The 23,802-nt window shown below is 56.6% G+C and overlaps 2 protein-coding genes across 4 annotated transcripts; one reads left to right on the top strand and one right to left on the bottom strand.

Moving 5' to 3' along the window:
- Window positions 1–269: 269 nt before the first annotated feature.
- On the top strand, window positions 270–2,025 carry ARID5A (AT-rich interaction domain 5A). The gene is made up of 4 exons (XM_088532573.1): window positions 270–422; window positions 505–655; window positions 728–878; window positions 976–2,025. The coding sequence occupies exons 1-4, from the start codon at window positions 368–370 to the stop codon at window positions 1,957–1,959; spliced, it is 1,341 nt and encodes a 446-aa protein (XP_088388699.1). The 5' UTR covers window positions 270–367; the 3' UTR covers window positions 1,960–2,025.
- Window positions 2,026–3,879: 1,854 nt separating this feature from the next.
- KANSL3 (KAT8 regulatory NSL complex subunit 3) lies at window positions 3,880–23,328 on the bottom strand. 3 transcript variants are annotated; one of them, XM_088532597.1, is made up of 22 exons: window positions 23,102–23,328; window positions 21,980–22,150; window positions 21,333–21,423; window positions 20,845–21,030; window positions 20,454–20,585; window positions 20,019–20,135; window positions 19,759–19,860; window positions 19,592–19,663; window positions 19,040–19,114; window positions 17,608–17,765; window positions 17,132–17,195; window positions 16,795–16,995; window positions 16,216–16,372; window positions 14,965–15,042; window positions 12,383–12,574; window positions 10,750–10,834; window positions 9,760–9,911; window positions 9,293–9,396; window positions 8,465–8,684; window positions 8,129–8,262; window positions 5,605–5,755; window positions 3,880–4,403 (listed from the first exon to the last, which is right to left on the bottom strand). In XM_088532597.1, exons 1-22 carry the CDS (start codon window positions 23,320–23,322, stop codon window positions 3,880–3,882), a joined length of 3,387 nt encoding a protein of 1,128 aa, XP_088388723.1. In that variant the 5' UTR covers window positions 23,323–23,328. The 3 variants fall into 3 exon arrangements, with proteins under 3 accessions (XP_088388723.1, XP_088388721.1, XP_088388722.1); XM_088532595.1 differs by lacking the exon at window positions 12,383–12,574; XM_088532596.1 differs by lacking the exons at window positions 12,383–12,574; window positions 14,965–15,042.
- Window positions 23,329–23,802: the final 474 nt, after the last annotated feature.

Genomic DNA, 23,802 nt, shown 5'->3' with positions numbered 1-23,802 from the left:
AAACATTTTTAGCCGAGTGAGGAGGAGGCGGCCGGGGGGGAGGCGAGCGCAAGAATTTCTGCCCTTGGCTTTTCCTGGAAAAATGCTCCGCGTGCTCCCGGCTCCGGCGCTTTGACTGAGTTGGCAGAAAGCCCGGGCTAACGAAGTGAGCGGCTCATTAAACCCCCCGGGAACAAGATGGGGGTAAGGGGGGAGTTATTACTTGCAATCCTGGCTGCTGCCTCAGTTTACCCACTGCCACTGGGGTGTTTTTCCCATCCCCTAGGAGCCAGAGGTGTCCGGCAGCCCTGAGGAAGAGAAGGAGAGGCTGAAGGCGGCTGGCGAAAAGGAGGAAGAGGAGGCCTTCCTGGTGAGTCTCTACAAGTTCATGAAGGAGCGCCGGACACCCATCGAGAGAATCCCACACCTGGGCTTCAAGCAGAGTAAGATTCCCCTCCATTCCCACACTCCTGGGGCGTCCACTCGGAGCCTTTGCGCCCAGTGCTGCCTCCTCTTCCTCGCCAGTTAACCTGTGGAAGATCTACAAGGCTGTGGAGAAGCTGGGCGCCTACGAGCTCGTGACGGGCCGCCGGCTCTGGAAGAACGTGTACGATGAGCTGGGCGGCAGCCCCGGCAGCACCAGCGCCGCCACCTGCACCCGTCGCCACTACGAGAGGTAAGGGGGGGACCGCGGTGGCCACGGGGACCTGCCAGGGGCGCCTCCGTCACCGGTGCCCGCTGTCCCCAGGCTGGTGCTGCCCTACGTGCGGCACCTCAAGGGTGAGGAGGACAAGCCACTGCCACCCGCCAAGCCCCGCCGACAGTACAAGGGCTCCAAGGGTGGCCAGGAGCCCACTGAGAAGACTAGGAGATCCAAGAAGGAGAGGAGCCGGGAGCAGGTATGGAGCCACCGAGCCTGGTCTCTGAGCCGTGGGTGACCGACTGGCACCCACCGCTGTCCACAGGTGCCCATGGACCAGGTCTCCCCATCCACAGGTGCCCACAGACCAGGCAAAAGAAGAAGCAGTGCCTGCACCAGAAGCTGGTGGAGATAACACTGTGGATGCTCCTGAGCGGAGGTGGCTGCCAGAGGGACCTGGTAGCCCTGTGGTGGCTTGTCCGGAGTTGGGCAGGAGCCCCGCGGAGACCAACCAGCGTCTCTTCTCCAGCCTCTCTGCCAAAGGCCCCCACACTGTCATGTCCCCCCTGGCCAAGAAGAAGCTGCTGGCCCAGGTGAGCAAGGAGGAGGCTCTGCACTGCCCCAAGCGCCACTGCCCTGAGAGCCGGCCCGCCAAGCCCACTGCTTCCCACCGGGACCAGTGCCGGAGCCGGGAGGTGCCTGGAGCCGGGGGGCACCAGAGCCACTTGCTGCCTGCTCCTGCCATCTTCACGGGCTGCTTCCACGCATATGGTCCCGAGGTGCTGGTGGCCCCAGGCTGCCGTGCTCTGCGGGGCCACTGCTGCGGATCGCCGGAGCCATCAGAGCCAAGCCGGAGCGGGGGGCCAGTGGTGGGCAGTCAGGGCGGCCCATGTGCCACCCTGGCCACTGTCCAAGCCTGCTGGGTGCCCTCTGGTGCCACCTCGGGCCCAGCACCCACGCGGGATGAATCCTTCACCTTCCCGGCCATCTCCTGCTTCAGCAAGGAGGCCGAAGAGCGGGAGAAGGGGGCTGGGCACCCGCTGGCCAAACCCAAGGCGGTGGTAGCCACCTACACGGCCCCGCTCGCCGCCGGGGCACCGGACGGTTACAAGGGCGCGATGCTGCGTTTGCCGCTGAGCACAGGCAGCACCCCGGAGCGCCCCGCACCTGTCCGCCCCGTGCTCATCCCGGCTTTTCCCAGCCCTTTGGTGGCTGCTCCGACGCAGCCAGGCCGGCCGCCGGCTTCCGGAAGCGGCCGCTATCCGTACGAGGGCTCCCTGCGGCACCGGCTCTACGCCTGGCCGGGGCAGTCCGCCTTCTACCGGCACAGCGCGCTGTAGCGCCCGGGGACACGCTTGTCCCTGACCCACCCGGCTGGCACCCGCGGGCGGACCCGAAACGAAGCCCCAGCTCCAGAGCTGCCGCCACGACAGCGACTGGGAGAGACGCAATCCGGCGCGGGGCGGGTTTTCCCTAAGAGCTGTTTGTATCCGCTGTCATAGTCCAGTGACCAGTATCTCAAAGAGATATATTTTATATACATATATATGTATATATATCTCAAAGGGAGCAAAGTAAATTGCAGAGATTTCTATTTTGCTAAATGGGCCGGATGCTGGAAGTGCTGGCTGGGGGTGCGGGGAGGAGGCCGAGCGGGGCCGGAGCTGTTCCTGGCTGGCTGCTCCATGCCCGGGGAGCCCAGGACGCTCCGCTATTCCCAGCCTGGAGCTCCACCTCCTTCCTATCAAACAATGCAATTTTTTTTTTATTTTTTAGAGAAACCAAACAAAAATACAACCTATGTTGCCTCAAGCCAGGGTTTCCTGGGGTTATTTGGGCTCCCTGGAGGTCTGGGGTGGAGCGGGAGCGTGGGGGGCATCCGCTCTATGGATATCTGCGGAACACGGGCCAGGAGCTCCGCCGAGCGGGTGCTGAAAGTGGCACCCAAAATAAAACTGGGCAGATGGTCCCAACCCAGCGACATTCAGAGTGTCCTTGATTTGCAGGGGCTGCGTTTGGGGAAGCGGGATGGGGTTGTAAACGAGGAGTCCGGAGGCACTTCCAGAGCCTTGGGACCTACCTCTGTCTTCTCAGCATCCTGCCAGATGCTCACCGGAATTTACACTGCACTGTCCTCCCGTGCCACCAGGGAGATGGTGGTGCTTGTTGGTCCCCAAAGGGGGTTTGGCTACAAAGCTAAGTAACAACAGGCACCCCCCTTCTCGTGTCCACTTCTGTTTCCATGCAAAGGAGAAAACTTGAGATGAAGAGTTGAAAATAAGAATTCTCCCATGGCAATGCTCTTGCTTCAAGCTGCTGTTAGCATTAGACCCAGTGCAAAGACTCAGCTTGGTTTTTTTCATGGATCCTAGGGTGCATGCAGGATAACGCCAGAAAGCCGGGACAGTTTGGCACCACAGGGCGAAGAGATGGGAGCTGGAAAAGCCACTTCCCACCCTTTGCTGAGCCTTAAATTGGGACTTGGAGCTTGGGAAAAGGGGAGCTGGGCTGCTGAAAAGGCCCAAGGTTGAGAGTGGATCTCCAGTCTTAGGCGTGAAAAAGATGCTTGGAGCCCTTGGATGCTTAAACCTGCCCAGGCTGCTCCCCTTGGAAAGGTTAGTGTGTTTTTTGAGGGGAAAAAAGAGAAAAAGGAGTAACCAAGCAATAACATACAAAAACCAGCTGATGTTCCAGCTCCTCTTCTGCTCCCAGCAAACCCCACGGTGCCTGATCTCCATTTCCCTAACCAAAGGGACACAAAAGCCTAATTCATCCCTAGGGAAAAACCCCTTTGATGCCTGTTACAGATGTGCAAACAGCTGGCAGTGCCCAACTCACCAGCAGGTGCAAGAGGGTCCCCAGGGCAGCCCAGCTGCTTCTCTCAAATCTCCAGCATGAGCCGATCCGCTGGCTCCTTCCCGACGGCCCGGCCGGTTCTGCAGACCCGCAGTGCCAACACACACGGGTTTTTGCCTGCTGGCACCAGGCATCTTGGCTTCCCTGTGCCCTGGCACACAAGGAAATCCAATTATCAGGCCCAGGGCTAACGGTGGCTTCTTCCAACTCAAGTGGCCCTGGGCTAAGCCCTTGCCTGCGCCCGGCCCTGTGTGCGTGGAGGCCCTGGAGGGGCGGTAGGAATGGACGGATGCAAGACAGGCAGCAAAACCAACCAAAAAAACGTTTATTAAAGAGCAGCCAAATTGGAAGAGCCCCCCCCCAAGTCCGGCAGCGTGGAGCGGCCGCCGCGGGCCCGGAGCTCCCTAGGGTTTGTGGGCCAGGGTGGGCCCGATGGTGCCGACGGAGGAGGCGGCCAGGCCGCTGCCCAGCGTTATGAGCGTGGCCCTGGCGCCCGCGGGCAGCAAGTGTCTGCTGGGCAGCGGCTCCCGGGCAGGCAGGACGGGGCTGCCGTCATCCAGCACGGAGGGCACCCGGCCCAGCGGCTCCAGGGCCCCCTTGCCGAGACCTACCTTGTCGCCCAGGTGGCCCAAGGGGCCGTCGCCCTTCACGGGCGCCAGCGTCGACGTGAGGATGAGCGTCTTGGAGGCGGCCTGCAGCAGCGGGGTTGTCTTGGGGTGCCCCAGGCCGCCCAGAGGGCTAGGGGCGAAGGCCACAGCACCCATGGGGGAGCTGGCGGGAGGCGAGGAGGAGCAGGAGGAGGAGGAAGGCTGCAGGCCTGGCAACTTGAAGGGGACAGAGGCGGCCTCGGCCATCACCGACTTGGTGAGCGCGGAGAGCTTGGCGTCCGACATGACGTAAAGCGTCTTCATGGGGCTCGTGCTGGTCACTGCGGGGAAGGGGACAGAGCAGTCAGGGCACGCAGGGGCTCAACGCAGAGACCTTCCCTTATCCCTTCCCCAAAGCATCCCCGGAAACGTCCCCTCGCACGCGGAGGGGCCGGTGAGGCCACGTGCTCCTGCTCGCCCCACGCTGCCCTCCGGGCCATGCCATGTTTGTGCCTCTCCGGACCAGCCCTGGTGCCGCTCCGGCACCTCCAGCCCAGCTCGGGACAGCAGCCGAGGTCGGCTGCCCGTCACACTCCATGCCAGGTGGATGAGAGATCTCAGGACTCGCGAAACGACGCCCTTCATCCTCCTCTTCCTCACATTGCAGGCAGCAGGGGAGGCTGTTACCCCCTCCCGAGTCGGTTCCCTAGCAGAAACGCAGCCCCCGACCACGACGGGGGTCACCGCAAGACCGGACACGAGCGCTGCCACCAGAAGAGCAGCAGGACACGTCACCCAAGGGACGTTCAGACGCACTCAAAGCAGAGACCTGCAGCTGGCCGAGTCGACCGTAGACCCCAACCTTGGGGTCACCCAGGTGCCATCCGAGGCTCCTGCTAGCGCCAGGCGGCCGGATCCCGCTCGCAAGCGGCAGCATCCGAGACACCACGACGGCCGCGAGAGACGGCCCCGGAGCCAGCACCGCTCCGAGCCGGGGTGAACGCAGGCGTCCGACTCTGCCAGGGGCTGCAGGGCAGCGCAGCGGGAGCGGTCCCGGCTCCGGCGCGCTCCGGAGCCGCCTCGCTTGCCCCCGGGTAACGCGGTGCCGCTTCCTTCCTCATTCATCATCTCAGCCCTCAGGCCCGGCCTAAGCGCTTCAGACCCGCGTGCGCCTCCGTCCACCTGGAAATCCCTGGGACCGTGCGGTATCGGAACACCAATAACGGGCACTTTTACAGCGAAGGTTTTGAGGATGGTGGGGACAGCGTCACTGCCCCGCGCAGCCGATCCGTGCGAAGCTGCTGACTGAGCTCCGCAGCATTCATTTGGTGGGAACGGGTCGGATCCGCTCCCCCTCCACGAGACACCTTCAGGGCACACGGGAGCAAGGACTAAAACCAAGCAGCTCTGCAAGGGCCGAGAGTCCCTTCCGCCTCCAGGCTAACCCGAGCCTTCCTCAACCGCTCCGAAACGGCTGCGCAGAGCCAACCAGGGCCATCCCGAACCCAACCTAGACAGAAGCGGCGCTGGCTCTGGCCTCACCTAGGGGTGCTGCGGCCGTCAGGCGGGTGGCGGGGGCGGCGGGAGCCTTCTCTGCGCCAGCCTGGGCTCTGCCGAGATCCACGGGAGGCAGCGGCTTGCCGGGAGAGGCGGCACTGGAGGCGGCCGAGCTGCCGACTGCGCCGTCCGGAGCCTGGAGGGGTTAGAGCAACGGAGAGCGGCTGCAGGAGCCCGCGGCGGCTCGGGCGCCGCAGCCCCCTCTCCCCGGCGCTCCTGCCCGCGCTCCGGCGCTCCCAAACTCCGGGCAAAGGCCACGGAGCAACAAACAGAGACTCATATTGGAGTCACCGGTGCCATTTGCTGCCCCGTCGCTATTAGCGGCGCTTGGGCTGAGGCTGGCACAAACTCGGCTCCTTTTTCACCCGGACTCCTCAGAGCCCAATTTCCTCCATCACTGCGGAACGCTCAGCCCAAGGCTGCACCGTTCCTGACGCTCGTGCAAGCCACAACCTGCTTTTCTTGGCCTCTTCCAGCGAGATGACAGTGCCCCTAACTCACGGGCTCGACTTTCTGCCCTCGAGGGTTGCGTTACGACACAGATGACAGTCCCGAGCACCTACCAGGCGCGTGGCCACCAGTCACACTGAAACTTCAAGCCATGAATTGCCTTGTCCACTGAGCTAGGAGACATTTGGTTCTGCTAGAAGCCTCCCGGCGTGGACTCCGAGCCAGGGTAAGAATGTCTCCATTCCAAACCACTGGTGGCTTTAAGGTGTTTTCAATTAGCCAATCTTGAAAGTTTGGGTCATGGCATGAAAAGGAAGAGCCTGGAAAGAAATATTCTCTGCAACCCTCCTTGGGCCAAGAAGGTTAACGGATTCCCCTGCAGCTCCAGGTATCACGGCGCTTACGTCTTTGGCATCAGCACCCCTTGCAAACAAGGGCCAAAGATTGCGGGTTTTTACCCCAAAGCCCCTCAAGCTGCCTACTTTTGCTTTGCTACTTGAGCACATTTGCACCAAGCTCCCCGGGGAGATTCCTCAGCCCTTCTGCTTCACGCCTGAAGTTCACGGGGGAAGTTCACGGGGGAAAAGAGCCGCCTGCTCAAACTGCATCCCGGCTGCTCCGGGCGCCACGTGGGCTTCCTGCTTCCTGAGCCACCAGCCGGAGCTTCGGAGGGGACCCAACCAGCAACAGCTTTTCTTGCTGTCGGGGCCCAACCAGAGTTGGGTTATTTCCCGAAGACTTTTTAGAAACTTGCTCTTTACAGGAACTGCTGCTCCGTGATGTAACGCTGCGCGCTCCAAGTACACACGACGCACTGGTAAGGGCTAAAACTAGTTACAAAAACACGTGGCTCGTGCTGTTTCGCTTTGCTTTCCAGGCGCGGAATTCGGCACCGTCTCGGAGCCGCAAACGCTGGGGTGAGAGTCACGGCTGCCATGGAATGTCCTGCTTTGAGCGTCCCCACCGCAACAAACACCAACCTGTGCAAGGCCCTGGAGCCAGCTATGCTGAGTTTCCTACCACTGTCAAGTTACTGCTCTGCCAAACATGGTGAGGGCAGAGCAAACGGTAGCTGGGTACGCTAAACCATAAACCCTTCCTCGGAAGGCGTCACAAACCCTCGGATGGCACCTTCCCTGGATCTCGGGGTTTAGGGCAGCCCCAAAGGGCCAGCAGCAAGGAGCAGAAGAGCATTCCCAGCCTCCGCAATGGGAAGCTCGTGGGTTTGGCTCCCTTTTGTCAGGGATGCCCATCTACGATGCAAAGACCATTTTCTGGGTGCTGTGACTTGTTGTCCCCACTCTGCAAGTGCTTCTGATGTCCCCAGGTTGAAGCCTGATCGACACGGGGCTCTTGGCCTTTAACAGTTACTTTCCCCCCAGGTTTGCTCTCTGAAGCAGCACTGCATCCTCGGAGCAGTTCCTGCACACGGGAATTGCCTCCATCTCAAACCAGAACTAGCCCCATGCTCCCTATCAAAACCCACCCTGCAGTCTCACCCAAGCGCAGCCCTTCCTACAACGGCTCCTTCAGCACAACTGCTGTTATCCTCAAACACATCCCGATCTCTGGGAGAGGACCTACAGGATGGACGCGACTGTCACGCAGCATCGGAGCTCAGGTTCCCATTCAGGATGGTCCAAGTTACAGTACCCGAGACGACCACCATCAGCGCAAGAAAGTCTTCTCCAGTTTGACATCTCATGGTCTCTCCTCGTCCCACCACACTGCCAGGAAAGCCTGGAGCTTCAGCAGTAATTTCCACGCTGATGGCAGCTTCAGAAGTCCAGAGAGAGCAACAACCCCAGTGCAGGACTCGCGTAGCAACAAGTACAACCTCAGGAGAACGCTCTGCCACCAAGAGACCTGGTGGACAAACGTCCTTCCCTACCCACTGCCTTGCAAGGCTCCTCTCACCCCACTGCACGACAATACGGCCTCCACATCGCAACAAAACTCATCACACCCAACGCAGACGGAGGAACTAAGATCACGTCCTCCCAGAGCTCATCCTTCTGGCAGCGGACAACTCCTCGACAGAACAGATGCCCTGGATTACCTGCGGCGCTTGCGTCTGCATGGGCTGCTCCTCGAGCGGAGGCTGGATGGCCCCCATGGCAGCCTGGCTCAGCGCGGTCACTCGGCTGGGCTGCCCACGCAGTGTCACAGTAATGGTCGTCGGGGCCTTCAAGCCTAGCAAACAAACAGGAGAAGCTTCCTTGAGGCACAGGCTAGAGGCCACATTCCACCAAGCCGAGATTGCAGCAAATTCCCTTCCTATTAGGAGCTTCCCACAAATGGCACATGGAGATTCCCAACAGCTGCAACTCCACAAATGCAAGATGAACTTTGGAAGTGCCCACCCAAAGCAACTGCCTCTCCCCCTCTCCCTCACCTGCTGCCTGGTTGGAGATCTGTGCCAAGCCAGGGAGACTGCTGGCCAGCTTTGCCAGCCCCCCGTTGGTGAGCAGCTGGTGGATGGCAGTAGGTTTCCCGCTCGCCGAGGCCCCCAGGGACAAGGAGGTGGCAACGGGGATGGTGCGGACGATGGTGCCAGTGCCCGTGGTTATGGCACTCAGGTTCTGCAGAGGCGCAGGCGTCTTCACAGCTGAGCTCTGGAAGGGAGAAGCAGCGTGAGGATCTGGAGGGGAATGGGAGGCTCGGATGGCACAGCATCTCCCGCCCGCTAGAGCCGCAGATCTTGAGGTCAGGCCTCATTTAAGAGGCAGCGAGCAGGTTAAAAAGCAGATGAGGTTGTCCCTTCCAGTCCAAAATCCCTCATTTCAACTCAAAAGCATGCCTGGGAGGAGCTGTGGTTCTACCATGCAATGAAGCATCCTCTTCTGAACGAGGCCTCCCCAGAAGGTACAGGGAGGGCTGCCTAACAGAAGCACCAATGCTCATTTTTTTCCACCTCCAGAAGCACAAGTCTTTGAACCTCCAAATCCCTTCCCAATATTTTATAGACGTTTGCCCAGTTTTGAGTACAACCTCCCAGGGCCTGGTTCCCAGAACTCAACACCACATACGGGTAACCCACAGTCCCTAGTACACGGCCGAAGCTTGGCTGTGTCATCCCGACGCATTTCACAGCTGGAATCCCTCATCATTCCTGGTCCCAGGACACATGTGGTCTGTGGGGGGTTCTCTCCTGCTCCAGCTGCTACTGCTGCCACTCTCCATGCAGCTTCCCTCGGGAGCGCAAGGCCCAAGGGCCACCTACCTGCATGGGCGAGCCGGCAGCAGTCGCACTGGCCGGTGACTTGGTCCCAATGTCCTGCAGACTGAAGCTCAGCCCTTGCAGCAGGCTGCTGGCAGACGCTGCTCCTGAGTTAAAAAATAATAAATAAGAAGTAGTCAAGAGCGGGGAATTAACCACCGTGAAGCTTTAGGTCTTTTGTAGGGCAGTAGCAGCGGGAATCCGTTCTTTAGACAGCGGCATCCCAAGCATCCTGACTCTAGGAAGTTCAGCATCTGAAGGCAACACGAAGTACCAACGACGACACAACCAACAGGGCACCTGCTGCTCATCCACCCTCCCTCCAGCATCCCACTGCATCTCCTGGAATAGCCAGACACCACTGATGAAAATCCCAAAGCCACCAGGGAATGCAGATAAAATAAGGAGTCTCCACGGAATGATTTTGAACCTTTAACGTTCCCAAGAGAGACACGGGGAGAGGCAGGTACCTTGGAGGGTACTGGCGGGCTGGGCTGGCACGCAGTGGGCGCTGCTGGCCACGAGCCTGCTCTGCAGCGCGTGGAAGGCGCTGGGCACCGCGCTGCCGGCCAGCGCGGCGGGCGGGCAGGCACTGCAGGACGCGTCCACCGCCGAGCTCAACCTGCAAGACAAGCAGGAGCAAAAGGCTCGGGTTAGCAACAGGCTGCAGAGAGGGCAATCCTAGAGGGTTTGGCAGCGAGAGGTCCCTGATCTAACCTAGATCTCGTGGGCCTTCTGGAAGTGCAAGGCAGGAAGATGACGAGCCCAAAAAAGCCCAGAGAATTTTCTCTGTGCACATCCTTAGAGCCACAAGCACCCAAGGCAAAATCTGTTTATATCCAAGTGGGAGTGAACTCATCGCATGGGTATGGCCACCTAACAGACACAGCCCAGCCCTGCGCAAAAGGGATCCGCCTTGGAGAGACACTTTTCTATAACCTGCTCTATAGGGGAGCAGCTCTCCTCTCCCTCTGCTCCACCTGGCTCTCCAATGCATAGGGTGGATTAAAGAAAACTGTGCTGGGAGGGACCATCAACATCAAACTCTCCAAAAGAAATCCCTGGGGGAAGTCGGCTGGAAGACTGATGTATTCCTTCCCCTATTTTGGGGAAAGAAAAGCTTCACTGCCAGACAGGACCAAGGGCAGGATTTAAGACAACAACGGTAATTTTTTTGGCAAAGACAGACATAGTCATTCAAAAGACACAGATAAGCAGTTCTCCAGCAAGCTTGGAAACCACACACAGATACAACCCAAAAGCTGCAATACCTGCTGCTTCTGCACATTTTTGCCCTTCTCAGACCTGACCGCCAGCTGAGAAAAGGTTTTGGGAGCCTAAATATCTCCCGAGCTTCCAGATAAAAACAAGTACAAGGAAGTGTGCAGCCAGAACGCTACATATGTGGCAACTACCATGTTGCAGAGAACCCCAGCTCGTAAGAATGAAAACAGACTCACTTTGGGGTGCTGACCAGCCCCGACAGCTCCTTTGCACCTGGCACAGCCTGGCCAACAGCCCCAGGCACTGGTTTTCCAGCAACAACTGCAAAAGAAAAAGATACACAATTCATTTTCTGGCCCAAAAACATCCTGCAGGAGCCTCCTCTGTCGCTCGCTACCCGCGGGCGCAGAGCTGCAGGTCCCGGACCTGCTCACAGACCAAACCAGAGGCACACGCTGCCAGAAACTGGGAACAGCAAACGGAGCAGAACCAGGGGTTCCAAAAGGAAAAGCGCAGAACGGAGAGGTGCCGTCGTCACAGCATCACACTAGGCCAAAGGAATCCCTCAGCACCAGATTAAACCCTCCACAACGCTGCCGCTTCCACCGATCCCCTCCTGCTAACACCAGCCTCCCTGTGCAGATCCACGGCTGCGGTGGATTCGCTCGCGGGTTTGCCAAAGCCACTGATCTCGCCAGGACTTTAGCGAGCGTCTTTACAAAACACACAGGGATGCGACGAGTCACAAGACGTGTTTATTGCGGCCTTTGGGGATACAAGTGCGTTTGTCGCGTGCAGTCCTCCTGCTCGCACCCGGTAAGAGGGAATTCTTGTTTGGTTGGTGTTTACTGCTGCAATTCATTTCCTTTCTGTGAAAAGAAGTAAAGTTGGGAGAATTAAAAAAAAAAAAAAAAACAACATTCTGGAAACAAGAGATTTTCAAAGCTGCCAGGAGAGCAACCTTAGAAAAGGATGGAGGATTTAATAGTTAATTTTCACAGTGCAAACCAACTGTTCAATTAACCAACCAGTGCTTTGGAAGGAGCGGAATCGCTCCTCAGCTTTGAAAATCCCCGATTTCCCAATTGGAGGGAGGCGCTTTCTGTCCTGCTAACACTAAATCATGAGCGACTGTCCTGCTGATGGGGCTCTGTGCTGGGACGGGGACGAGTCATGTCCACACCAACCCAACGTGGTCCTTGAAACGCGAAGGTCACCGTGGTCAAAGCTTCTGGCCTCGCCAAGGCCGCACGTCACCTCTTCTTGGGCTGCTGGGAACTCCGCAGGGCTCGACTGGGAATTCTCAGCCAGAGAGGCAGAAAAAGAGCTGGAATTTGTAAACATGGAAACCCAGTGTGTGTTGCGACAGATTTTTGCATCCCACGTGGCCTGAAGGGTGAAGCTTGCAAAGCCTCAAGGTGCTCAGATGGTCCCGAGGGAAGCAAGGCCACAGTTGTCCATACAGCGGGAGCAGGAGCCTTGCCAACCCGCTCAATCCCGCCAGCGGGCAACACAAACGAATTCTGCTCGGAGCGAGGGTCCACCAGGACCCGCATCCTGCTCCCCACGCCGTCCCGATGCTTTGGGAGAGGGCGTAAAGATGGTCCTGGAGCGTGCAGGCCTGCGGGCAAGCACGGTCCAGAACGCGCGACACCGACTGGAAAACGAGGGCTCACCAAGCCCTGGCGCTGCGCAGTCCCAACGGCACGAAGGGCCTCGCGCCCCTGTCCCTCCAGGTGCCTTCTCCCGTCATCTCCTCCACAAAATCCTGCCCCTCCCGCCCCAAAGCCGCGTCCCGGTGGCCGTGGCATGGGAAGCGGCGCGGGCAGAGCCACCGGCTGCCTGAGCGGCGGGGGAATCGCAACTCACTTTCTGGCGGGGCGGTGAGGGGCGCTCCGGGCCCCGCACCGGCAGCATCTCCGTGGGAGACAATGGTCACCTTGATTTTGGCTCGTTTGGCAGATTTGCTGCACTGGCTCGGGCTCGGGGGCTGGTGCCTCTTCAGCTGCGAGTGCCCATCATCTTTCTCAGCCCCTTCTGAGGGCTCGGAGTAGACCGGAACTGGGGGACACAGAAGGAGCTTTTTGAAACTCCCGCGGCGCCGAGGCCAGCGCGACTCCGCTGCGCGCGCCGAGGTGTGGGGAAGGACACATGCCCATGCGCACAGCTGCAGCTCCCTGCTCATGCCAGTCTTGCCCGTGTGCCAGGAACCCCTTTCGGCTCTCGACCGCCTACGCTGACCTCTTTGCACGCTCCAATTTGCTCGAAGGGCACCAAACCGAAGCGGGATCGGGTACAGAGCCCATCTTGCCTTTGAAGCGAGGAGAAAGAGACGCCTCCGTCGATAACACAGCTTTGCAAGCGCTTTTCGTCGCCAAGCACGGGATAATTGATCCTGCCGTCACCTCTTTCCAAACGGGGCACCAAAGGTGCAGACGTGCTGCCAACGCGGGGATCCCTCCCGGCGCTCCCAGCCAGGGCTGCGCCAAAGCACACGGAGCGGCTGCAGACACGCAGCAAAGCGGCACCGGCACCAAAGGCGCCGCAGCAGAACCAGAGCCCAAAGGGCTTCGGAGCAGAGGGAAAGCTGGCAGCTGAGGCTTTCCTTTGGCACCGACGGCTCTTGTTGCATCCTCGAGCTCGTCGTGTTTGCTTTGTCCTGCCAGATGCCCGGAGCGGGAACCCAAAGCTAAAGGGACTCCCTTCACGAGGGCTCCTGCAGACGGTTTACGCACCAGCTAAGCACAAGAGTCCTGGGCGTCTAAATTCAACCGCCTGGAGGGCGACCACAGCACCTACCTGTCTCCAAGCTGTGGGTGCAGGACAAGACGCAGTCGGAACCTTCATGTTTGGGGACCACAAGTGTTTTGCAGCTGCTCTGGCCCCCGAGGCGAACACCCGACTTGCGCTGCTGCTAGCAGGGTGGCTGGAGCACACTGTCCCTTGTGCAGTGCTCGCAGGCCAGCGCACGCATGCCCTCGCCAGCCGCACGGAGCCTGCAGGCACCAAAGCCACAACACGGTGCCACCAGCCAAGCTCGATGGAGAAGGGCGCATGCACAGGCAGTTAGGTGTCCCCAAAGCCTGGTTAAGTCATGTCCCCGCAGTGAGGAGCGGCGGCCTCACAACTCTTGGTGGTGAACGACGTCTGCTGCGCACGCCCCGGCCCCGTCTTGCAGCTCAGGTGGCAGAGCCAGAGCAACAAGCCCCAAGACTCCAAAAAATGTCTCCAAAGCTGAACTGAATGGAAACGCACGGAAGCCGTGGCCCTCCAGCAGCTGACGACAGATAAAACCATCTCCCACTGGGGCTTTTTTGTGTGCTGTGGCAGGCGCTGAGCCTTGCTCACTGCCGAGCCACATAAAGCCTCTCCCACAGGCAGGAGAGCCACCACCTTGACCTCCCATTCCTCCTCCCAGCAGATGCCACGCGGGAAGACTGGGTAAATACAGGATTATCCCACTGGTTCATGTGTCAGCTCCCAGGCTCATCTCCCAGCACATGGGAGGACACAAAGTGTCTCCAAAAGAAGGCTCAAAGGTGAAAGAGGTCCTTGAAACAAACACCTCAGCCCAGTACTCACCTCAGGACTTCATTACCGTGGTTGCACCCGTAACACATGTGGAGGGAGCCTACAGCATCCAGGGAGCCCATAGGGAGCATCCCTGGACACCGCAGACAATTTGGCTTCGGCAAGTTGGAGCAGCACAGGTGATTCTCACCCACAGCAACGTCCTCAGCAACCTGGGCTCACCTCAGCCAAGAGATGACGGTGACGACACACGTGATGACAGAACCTCTCTAAGCCTTGGATTTCACCCTCTCAAAGCCTTGGATTTCACCCGCTCCTCCTCTCCTAACCCCAGCTATGTGCAGTCTCAGCCACTGTCACTCCGGACAGCAACATACACCTCGAGAGGACCCAACACGCTGCGCTCCACCACAGCTCCAACACACAAGACCACAGCACTAAGATTTCTCCTGTCTACTCTTTCCAAACCACTTGGCAATTCCTTCTTCCTGAGCCCGCTGACCGTAGGACACTCCATGGACACCCAGCATCTCCCAAGCCGGAATCCACTTCCCCTTCTCGCCCCGGCACCGAGCAGGGTTATAGTCACAACTACAAGAAGCCACCACATCATCTGCAACATTTTAGTCCATTGAAGGAAGAACTGCTGCCAGGCTACAAGGCTCCATGAGAGGCATTTCCCTCCTCCTGGGGCAGGGAACGGGGGAGAGCTCTGCAGGGTTAATGCTCTTAGCCAGCATTTGCTTTAGCTTCGAGTACAGCAATGAGAAAGCAAAAAGCAGTGGGGGACGACGGGAAACATTGGACTACAAATCCCCAAACAAATGCAAGTGAGGAGGAAGATGATGAAAGAAGGTAGCGCAGAGACAGAGAGGAGGAGGGAGACGGAGAGAGACAGCGAGAAGTGAGGAGATACTCACCAAAGAGACATGAAGAGGTGCCAGGAGGAAGAGCTTTCCTCACCAGCATGTTTTGTTTCAGAAAAGCAGCAAACTGAGCTGAAATGAATCAGAGAGAATGACAGTATCACAGCCTGGCTCTGGAGTGGGGCAGCAAGCTCCAGGGACGCGCAGACAGAGAGCTTGGAGCAAGCAAGCGGAGAGCCCTGGGCACAGAGACACACCGACCTCTTTTCCACAAGGATGTGGAGCACATCCCACATGGCCAGGGGCATCTGCACTCCAGCTGCTGCGGAGAGCACATCCGAACAACGTGAGCCTCTTCCAGCCCCGGAAGCACCCAGCAAAGGTCCAGCTCCCACGGAAGGGGAGCAGGCCAGGGGCAACAGCAGCTGTGGAAGCTACTATCTGTACGGCTTAGCTCGAACAAGCAGCTGTGGCCAAGAGCTGGGAATACTTGGCAAGAATGAGCCAGGGTATTCCAGGTCCTTAACACCTTCTTGTCACGAAACACGGACCAAATGTCCCACTGCGGACACGCTCCTGAAAAAACAAGCTGGCCACAACACCCACCACTGTGCAGAGCTTCCTCCCATGCACTAGCCAGGAACTTGCTTTTCCAAGTTCAGAAAAGCCAAGGGGATTTTATCCATACCCTGAGAACTAAACAAAATCCAGGCTTGCCTTTCCTCCCAGAGCACGGCCCGAATTAAACTTTAGAGCACACGCAGGGTCACACTATCATAGGAGGTAACAACAAGCCCCTTGCTCATCTCTTGAGCAAAGAAATTAGGAGAGATGAGGGACTTAAACTTGTAAATTAGCATCCAACAGCACAAGAAACAGCTCAAACTAGTCCTCCTCTCAGCGTGTTTCCCTCTGCCATTTGATCTGGAATATTGCCACTGCCCAAACCCCACTGCCTCGGTCACATTTCAATAGTCTCAACCATCGCCCAAGCACCTTTGAATTCCCAAGTAGCTTCCGCAGGCAGATCCCAGCCAAGGGACTCACACCCAAACTAAAACCACAGCACAGCTATGCGGATAAAGAGCAAAGCCTCTGCTGGAACGCCACTTCCAACCCAAAAATCAACCTCCACAGGCTGCTGTTTTCAGATGACAGTGAAAGGGGACCAAGCTGTTCAGAAAACGGCCAGAGGAAACTTAGAAAGCAAGACAGGACTCGGAAAACAAAACCTAAGAGACACTGGGAGGATAGAGACCAAAAGCATGGAGGTGGGAAGAGGGCTGGAAGGCTGCAGGGCATTACCTTGTGCTTGCTTGTGTGTCAGGACTGTGTCTGTCCTCGGGACCGGCCTCTTCAGCAGCTGCGTGGTGCAAATCTGGCTGGGCTTCTGGATGGAGGACACAGCAGCCATTTTTGTCTTGGGGCTTGAAGTGGGGCTGCTGGAGACACTGGATAAATCCTGCTCAGAAAAGGAGGGAAAAGCTCTTACCCACGTGTTTCCCCGAAAGGAGGCTGAGCATAACAGCATGCAGGCAATAACGCAAATCCTTACGGCACTCGATCCCCACCTACAAATTCAGCCCCTATCATGACAGCGGGCCCCAAAGGGCCTGCAGACCATGGATGATGGCACCTTATTGTGCCACAATTTGCTTGGCTTCCCTCCACTGAAGAGGCAAAAAGACCCCAAAAGCAGCATGCATTTGGATTTTGTTGGAGCCCATTTTGGACGATCCGCCTGTCCCTGCACAAGCCACAAACTCCTTCACATCCTCTCCCAGCTCCAATGACAGCTCTCACCCCCATCTCAACCGTTCAAAACCACCCCTTTCCACCGCCCCAGCCTTCCTCAGCCCAGAGCATCCCGGAGCGAGCTCCCACCTCGGAGCCCGAGGGCGAAGCGGGCACTTTGGTGGCCGGCGAGGCCGGCCTGCTGCTTCTCTCCGGCAAGTCAAACGAGAGGTCCCTCCTGGTCGAGTCCCGCGGCTTCTTCTTTTTCTCGGCGTCCAGGTCACGGGGATCGGAGCCCGAGTGGCTCTCCGCTCGGGTGAGGACTCCGGTCAGGAAGTCAGCTATTTCATCCTAGGTAGGATGAAACACACGGTTAAGACTCCATGCTCTGCTGGCCTCTAAATACCCCATCTTCATCGCTTAAGAGAAAAACAAAACACGCATTTAGTACAGCTACAAGATGTCAAAGAAAGACCTCAATCTTTACCTGGATACACCTGTCCACCATACTCTGGGTCAGGCCTTCAGACTTCTTTTTGGCTTTGCTTATCCTATTCAAAACCAAAACACAGAAATCACCACACGTTTGTGTTTCCCCTTCCACACTTGCAGCACTATTCTCAATACGAGTGTAATTTTCAAGCTTAAAGTTTGACATGGAGATTACCAGCTCCCCTAGTACTCAAGAACACAGTCTGCAAGAGAGATGGGATTCATCCCTTGAAGCACTGGGGAAAACTTTGGTGACAACCAAACAGGCTCATCACCAGCGATATCAATGCCAAAGCTTCACCAGAAGAAGATTTCTTCTCCTTGAGAGCTCTATCTTCAACCCCAATAGTTGAGTCTTACATTTCCTTCTTTCTGCTCATTTCCTCTTCCCTGCCACAGACTTAAACACACCAATGCATCTTGTCCAGATGACCAATAAAAAGTGAATTTTATCAGCTTGCAGCCCGTTACCTGAGATTGTCATCTGCTCCTCCCACCACCACCATGCTGTTATCGGCTCGGATTTTCTCACGGAAATCTTCCATCGCTTCGATGTTGCACTGCAGGGAATTCTGACCGATCACGAAGAGGACGGGGGTCTTCATCTCCAGGAGGGGATCATCAATGTCCTGCAAGGGTAGCGGGACCTGTAAGGCTGCAGCTGTGCCAGGATGCAAAGCTGCTGGAGCTAAGACCTTCCTGGATTAGGTGTTTCCTAAACAGATTGGCATGCACCACGGCAGGGCGGACAGTTCTTCCCATGTGATCCTAACAAGGAGTGACAGCATCTTGGTGGGAGAGAAGTATAACTGGCATGGCTCATTTGGATCAGATTACCCAACTCGCATGAGAAACCCCGACCTGGAAGCCAAATCCATACACAGCATCGTTACTCCATTACGCCAGCCGGGACTGACACTCTCCCCCACAGCCAGACATTCACAGTACAAGAGGGATGTGGAGCTGCTGGAGAGAGGCCAGCGCAGGGCTACGAGGATGATCAGGGGCCTGGAACATCTGCCCTGTGAGGAGAGGCTGAGGGAGCTGGGCCTGTTCAGCTGGAGAAGAGAAGGCTGAGAGGGACCTGAGCAGTGTCTAGAGGTACCTCAAGGGAGGCAGTGAGGAGGATGGGGCTGGTCTCTTTTCAGTGGTGGCCACTGACAGAACTAGAGGTAATGGCCACAAACTGAAGCACCAAAAGTTCCACAGGAACTTAAGGAAAAATTTCTTCCCAGTGAGGGTGCCAGAGCACTGGAACAGGCTGCCCAGAGAGGTTGTGGAGTCTCCTTCTCTGGAGATCTTCAAACCTGCTTGGACGCAGTCCTGTGCCACGTGCTCTAGGTGACCCTGCGTGTGCAGGGGTTGGACTAGATGATCTCTAGAGGTCCCTTCCAACCCTAAGCATTCTATGATTCTATCCCATTTGGTTGCATCTTCCCCGCTTCGAAATTTTCACAAATCTAGCACAATGCAGAGGAAGCACCATGAGGAGGTCAACTGGTATCACAGCTTTCCAGGGTGAGCCCAGGATGGGATTCAGGTGGCTGTACAGAGCCCTGAACAAAACTCAGCTCAAGAAGCATGCCCTAACTCCCAAAGGGGTCCCTGCACAGGAGCAATGTGAGATTCCCCCTATACAGCTAGTAAAAAAGCTAGTTGGACTTCATACAAATCACCCTAAGATGTCATCTTGGCCACCAAGTGCCAAGTAACAGGTGGCCAATGACACACAAGACCCTAAGCTGGAGCTGCAAAAACACATCAGAGAAGGGACAAGCAAACAAGCTTTTCATTCCTGCTTCCAATTATCACTGGACTTCCAAGCTGAAGTCTATAAAACAGTCTAAGAAGGTTAGAAAATAAATAAAGAGTTTCTTAAAACGCTTCCCCCTTTTCTCCTTACCCCTCTGGGTCCATCCACCGTTAGGAGAGGGAAGCCAAGGCACACAACCGCAGTGACGTACTCTATCACTGAAACCTGCACGCAAAAGCAACACGTCAAGCTCAAGCAGACAAATGTATCAATACTGCAAAGGCTGTTTTGCCAGGTACAAAAATATCTTCCAAATTCACAGCTGGTTTTTCCTGATTAAAAAATGGGAGGTGATGAAGAACTCAAAATCCTTAATTATTTCCTTTTTCCTATTCCTTCCTCAGAAAGGGAAAAGAGAAGAGAAGGATCCCTGAGAGCTTAAATGCAGTAGTAATGCACTTAAGCTCTGCTGGCTCCGCTTAAATGCAAGTGACAGAGTCAGACCTGTTTTGAGACAGTTTCTAGTGATAAATGAGTTATAAATTTCTGCTCCTCCAGATATGCTGTTATTCAGGATGCTAAACAGAACAAACTCATCGAGGTCTCCTTCCACCCAAAGGAGGGCAAGCTCTGTGAAACTGGTCAGTCTATGGGATTAATGGAAGCAGCCTCCGAGAGGATGTGAAACAAGCTGGTACTTACGTGACAAGCCACCAAGGCACCTGTGTTCCACCCAATTAGGATGATGGGCTTGTGCGAGAAGTGGTTGTGAATCTACGGGGAAAAAAAGGAGATAGATGGAAAAGATACGGGCAACGGGGTGACATATTTGGGTGGCTGAGCCCGGACGAGGCGCCGGGCGCTCCTACCTCGGCCACTTTCCCTCGCACTGCCCCGATCATGTGTTCGAGACACTGCAACACTCCCACACCGCCGCCGTTGTTCAGCAGGTGGGTGGCAATGGGAATCACCTAGTTTGAAAGGAAAGACGGATAAATAACAAGGGCATTTCCAAGGAAAAAGGTGCCAACAACAATTTGGATCAGAGCCCAGTGTGCGTATGAACTTTTATGCTCTTCCTACTCCTGATGGTTTGAACTTCTCCCCTTCCAAAACCAGGAATACAAACCTTTCCTAAGCAGGAAAGCTGCGACTGCCAGAACCGGTGCCGTCGAGAAGTGGGGAACATGGAATTGGAGGGTCCAGAAGAAGCGATCAGGATGAGAGGAGAACCAGGCAACTTGCTCTGCGAAGTTCAACAGAGGCTACGTAAGACCCCCAGGACCCTCCCTTGCAGCAGGCCGTTCATCGGGCGCAACCTAAGCAAAGCTTCATGCAAGAGGACGTTCAGTCTATGCGAGCTTGACAGAAAGCCCACACAGGCCACGACATGCTCCCAAGGGGACTGAGAAAGAAGGGTTAGCTGGTGACAGTCCCAGCACAATCCCTAATAATTCCTGGGTAAGTTTAAATGGTTATGCACGTGAGAGAACGGGAGGAATAAAGCAGATCTGAGCACACAGGGCAGCAAGCTTGCTCCCTGTGAGCCCCAAAAGACACTCACTGGTTTATTATGGGACAAGACACCCACTGCTGGGTCCCAAGGTCTCTTCAGCAGCAGAGACAGAGCCTCAGCTCCTGCTGCCCCCGTCTTCGTGGTAGAGGAGAGCAGCATCCTGTCGATCAGGGTGGGGATCTGAAACCAAAGGACAGAGCGGGCTGAGAAAACGCGCGCAGCCCTTCCGAGAGGCTTTGAAATATCAGTACTGCAGGCTTAAAAACACAACTTGGGCTGCTCTGTCAGCAAAAGCTGGAAGCCATCAGGCAAACGCTCACTGCTCTGTGGAATATACAGAGCAGCAGTACAAGGAGCACAAGATGCTTTAGCTTTCTTTGATGAGGTATGTGAAGGGAGAACGTGAGAAAAGATGGAAAGGTCTCACTGTTTTTCTCACCTTTCCCTTAAGCGTTTGCAGAGCATCCAAGTAAGCAGCCAACACTGGCAAACTGAGGGTCTCCACTAACGTTGTGTGAAGCCACTGGATCAGTTTGGTGTCCCAGTTCACGCTGGCCAGAGCTTGACGGACTCTCCGAGCACATTTGTCCACCGCTATCCTCCTCAGGACTGGCTCATTGCAAGCCTAAAAAACAGAAAAGGAAATGAAGATTAAAAGAAGGGAAAAAAAATCAAGGATGCTACGTGAATCCCAAGTATCAGCTTGGACTGCTCACAACCCTCTGGCAGCAAGTAAGGACCCACATCCTCTCAGCAAAGACAAAACCAATGTCCAAACAAACAGGGCAAACTGCTTTTTTAAGGCTGTAAAACCCCAAAGCCTTTCATCTTGACCCAACACATCTTTGCTAGGGAGGACTGAATAAAAACACACAGGTGACGACCCCAACGACAGATGAGAGGGAAACAGGGAATAAAAGACTTTACCCCTTCGTTGGCCAGGCGAGCCAGCCTGTCCGACTGCAGCGCTTTGTGAATCTTGTTAAATAGCTTGTTCTGGGCCATTGTCCAACCCGTCCTGCAATGAAAACCCAAAGAGGTAACACAGAGAGCTTTGCACAGACACCCAGGAGATATTATGGTCCCCAAAACCTCCCAAGAAATTTCCCTGCTCATCCCCAAGGCACAGTTGGGAATCAGGTACAGTTACAGTCACAAGAACTGATTTCTGACTAAGGATAAAGTTTCACTACTAAGGATTTAAGCTAAGAGAACAGCTCCATAAAAAATACATTCATTTTAAAATGTCGCTAGGTTGTCCTGGTGAACATTAAAGCCTCATGTAAGAGTAAGAGCAGCAGCCAACAAGACAAAAACAGTAGCTCTCTTAGCACAAGTCCTCTCATTATTTCTCAGAGTAACTGTCCAAAAAAACCTTCATTCCACCTAACGCCAAGACTGCCAACTGGGATGGCTACAGCTTCCAGGGAACGTTCTTAAAAGCAGGGGGTTTAGGCGTATCTCCATTTTTAATTTTCTGCAGTGGAATATGCCTGAATTGGGCACTTCTATGTAACCTAAAAGGTCCCTGTCCCAAATGTTTTTGGTTAGGAGAGTGATTCCTTTTCTCCTACCTGTTCACGTGCTCCTCCCAGTCGTCCGGTGGCGGCGGCGCGTCCGCATCCGTGCGCGCAAACATCACGTGGCGCTCGCACTCGTTCATCACGCTGCGCGCTTTCTGGTTGTCGTACAGCGGCACCGGCGTCGCCGTCACCGTCTCCACATCCAGAGGGATATCCGCCTCGCTGCAAGGAAAAAAATTCCCTTTAGAAAACAGGGCGTAAGCCAGGAAAAACGGAGCAGATCAGGAAGCGTGACACCTTGTCAAGACACCTGTGAACTTAGTGTTTGCTCCATTCCCACGTCTATCTAAAAAGATGCTGTGACCAAGGGCACTGCTACAAAATCATGCTGTTTGTGACAGAGATTCATGTTTAGTACATTATAATAGACACTACTATATATATATTTGTGTGTGTATATATATATATTCCTAAACGAGGTTCTTATTTCTGGTTTGGGTCAAGCCAGCTTCTGCTTTAAGTTCTAAAAGTAGGTGCACTTTGGAAGCCTGGGCTCCTGTGGCCAGACAAGCAACTTTTGCTGAAGAAAACAAGTTTTAGGGCCACAGCACAGGACGGGGACAAGCTCCTTGCTAGCAAAAAACATGGAGACTGAGCCCCAGGCACAGAGGACAGAAGCGCTCAAGACACGAATGAGTCCTGCACCCCATGATGCCCCAAGCTAGATACTGGGCCAACCCCCGAACGTGGGGGCTCCCCGGGGCTCCTTAGCCAGACTGCCCCCCCAGCCTCACGCTCACCCCCTACAGAGCCCCCAGCCCCGCAGGAGCCCCATAACCTGTCCCCGAGACCCCATACATCGTCCCTACGGGCCCTCCCAGCCCCCTAGGAAGACCCCCACACCTCCCCAGAGCCCACAGGAGCCCCCACTGCCCCCCAAGGGCCCCCACTTCCCTTCAGAGACCCCCCAGGACCCCACACTCACCCCCTACAAAGCCCCCAGCCCCACAGGATTCCCTATTCCTCCACAGAGACCTCCCTAGGGACCTCCCAGCCCCATAGGAGCCCCTCACTGTCCCCCACAGACCCCCCAGCCTCACGGGAGCCTCCTGCAGACCCCCCAGCCCCGTCGCAGCCCCATATCCCCCCCCCAAACGCCCTTCCCCGTCTCACAGGGCGCTGTCGGGCTGTCGCCGGGGGGTGACGAAGAGCATGCGGGTGGGCCGGGCGGCGCTGGCGTCGGGGTGCGCGCTCCAGGGCTTGGCGTAGCTGTGGTCCAGGCACACGAGGTCCAGCTCCCGCTCGTGCACCGAGAGCTGCAGCAGCAGCGACGTCCCCATCCTCCGCGCCGACCACTGCAGGTCCCGCTCGCGGTCCCCGCCGCGCTGCGACATGGCCGCCCCCCCGGCCCGCGCCGGGCCTGGCGCGGGCCGCAGCGCGCATGCGCCGCGCCGCGCCGGGGAAAATGCGGAGCGGAACGTGGAGCGGAGCAGGGCGAAACGGCGGGCGGCAAAACGCGGAGAGCGGATTAGCACGGAGCGGGGACACATTGACGCGCACACCCATGGGGACCCGGGACGCAGGGACACAACCCCTTAGGGACATCCGGACGCAGTGGTACTGGGACATGAGAACACATGGCACAAATTCCCAGGGATGTGCAAGGGACATGGGGACATATGGATAAAGGGGCACGGGGACCCAGGGACGCACCCCCAGGGGGACACACAGACACATGGACATGGTACACAGTCCCCCATGGGGACACAGGGACACAGCGATGCAGGGACATGGGGACACATGGGCATGGCACATTCCCGCATGAGGACACACAGATAAAGGGACACAGGGCACAGGACAAACCTCCATGGCTG

The sequence above is a fragment of the Tinamus guttatus genome, unplaced genomic scaffold (genome assembly GCF_059628265.1).
Source record: "Tinamus guttatus ecotype Peru unplaced genomic scaffold, ASM5962826v1 Tinamus_guttatus_pri_ptg000460l, whole genome shotgun sequence".
Lineage (NCBI taxonomy): Eukaryota > Metazoa > Chordata > Aves > Tinamiformes > Tinamidae > Tinamus > Tinamus guttatus.
The sequence above is the reverse complement of the archived record's forward strand: the minus strand, read 5'-3'. Positions and strand labels throughout refer to the sequence as shown.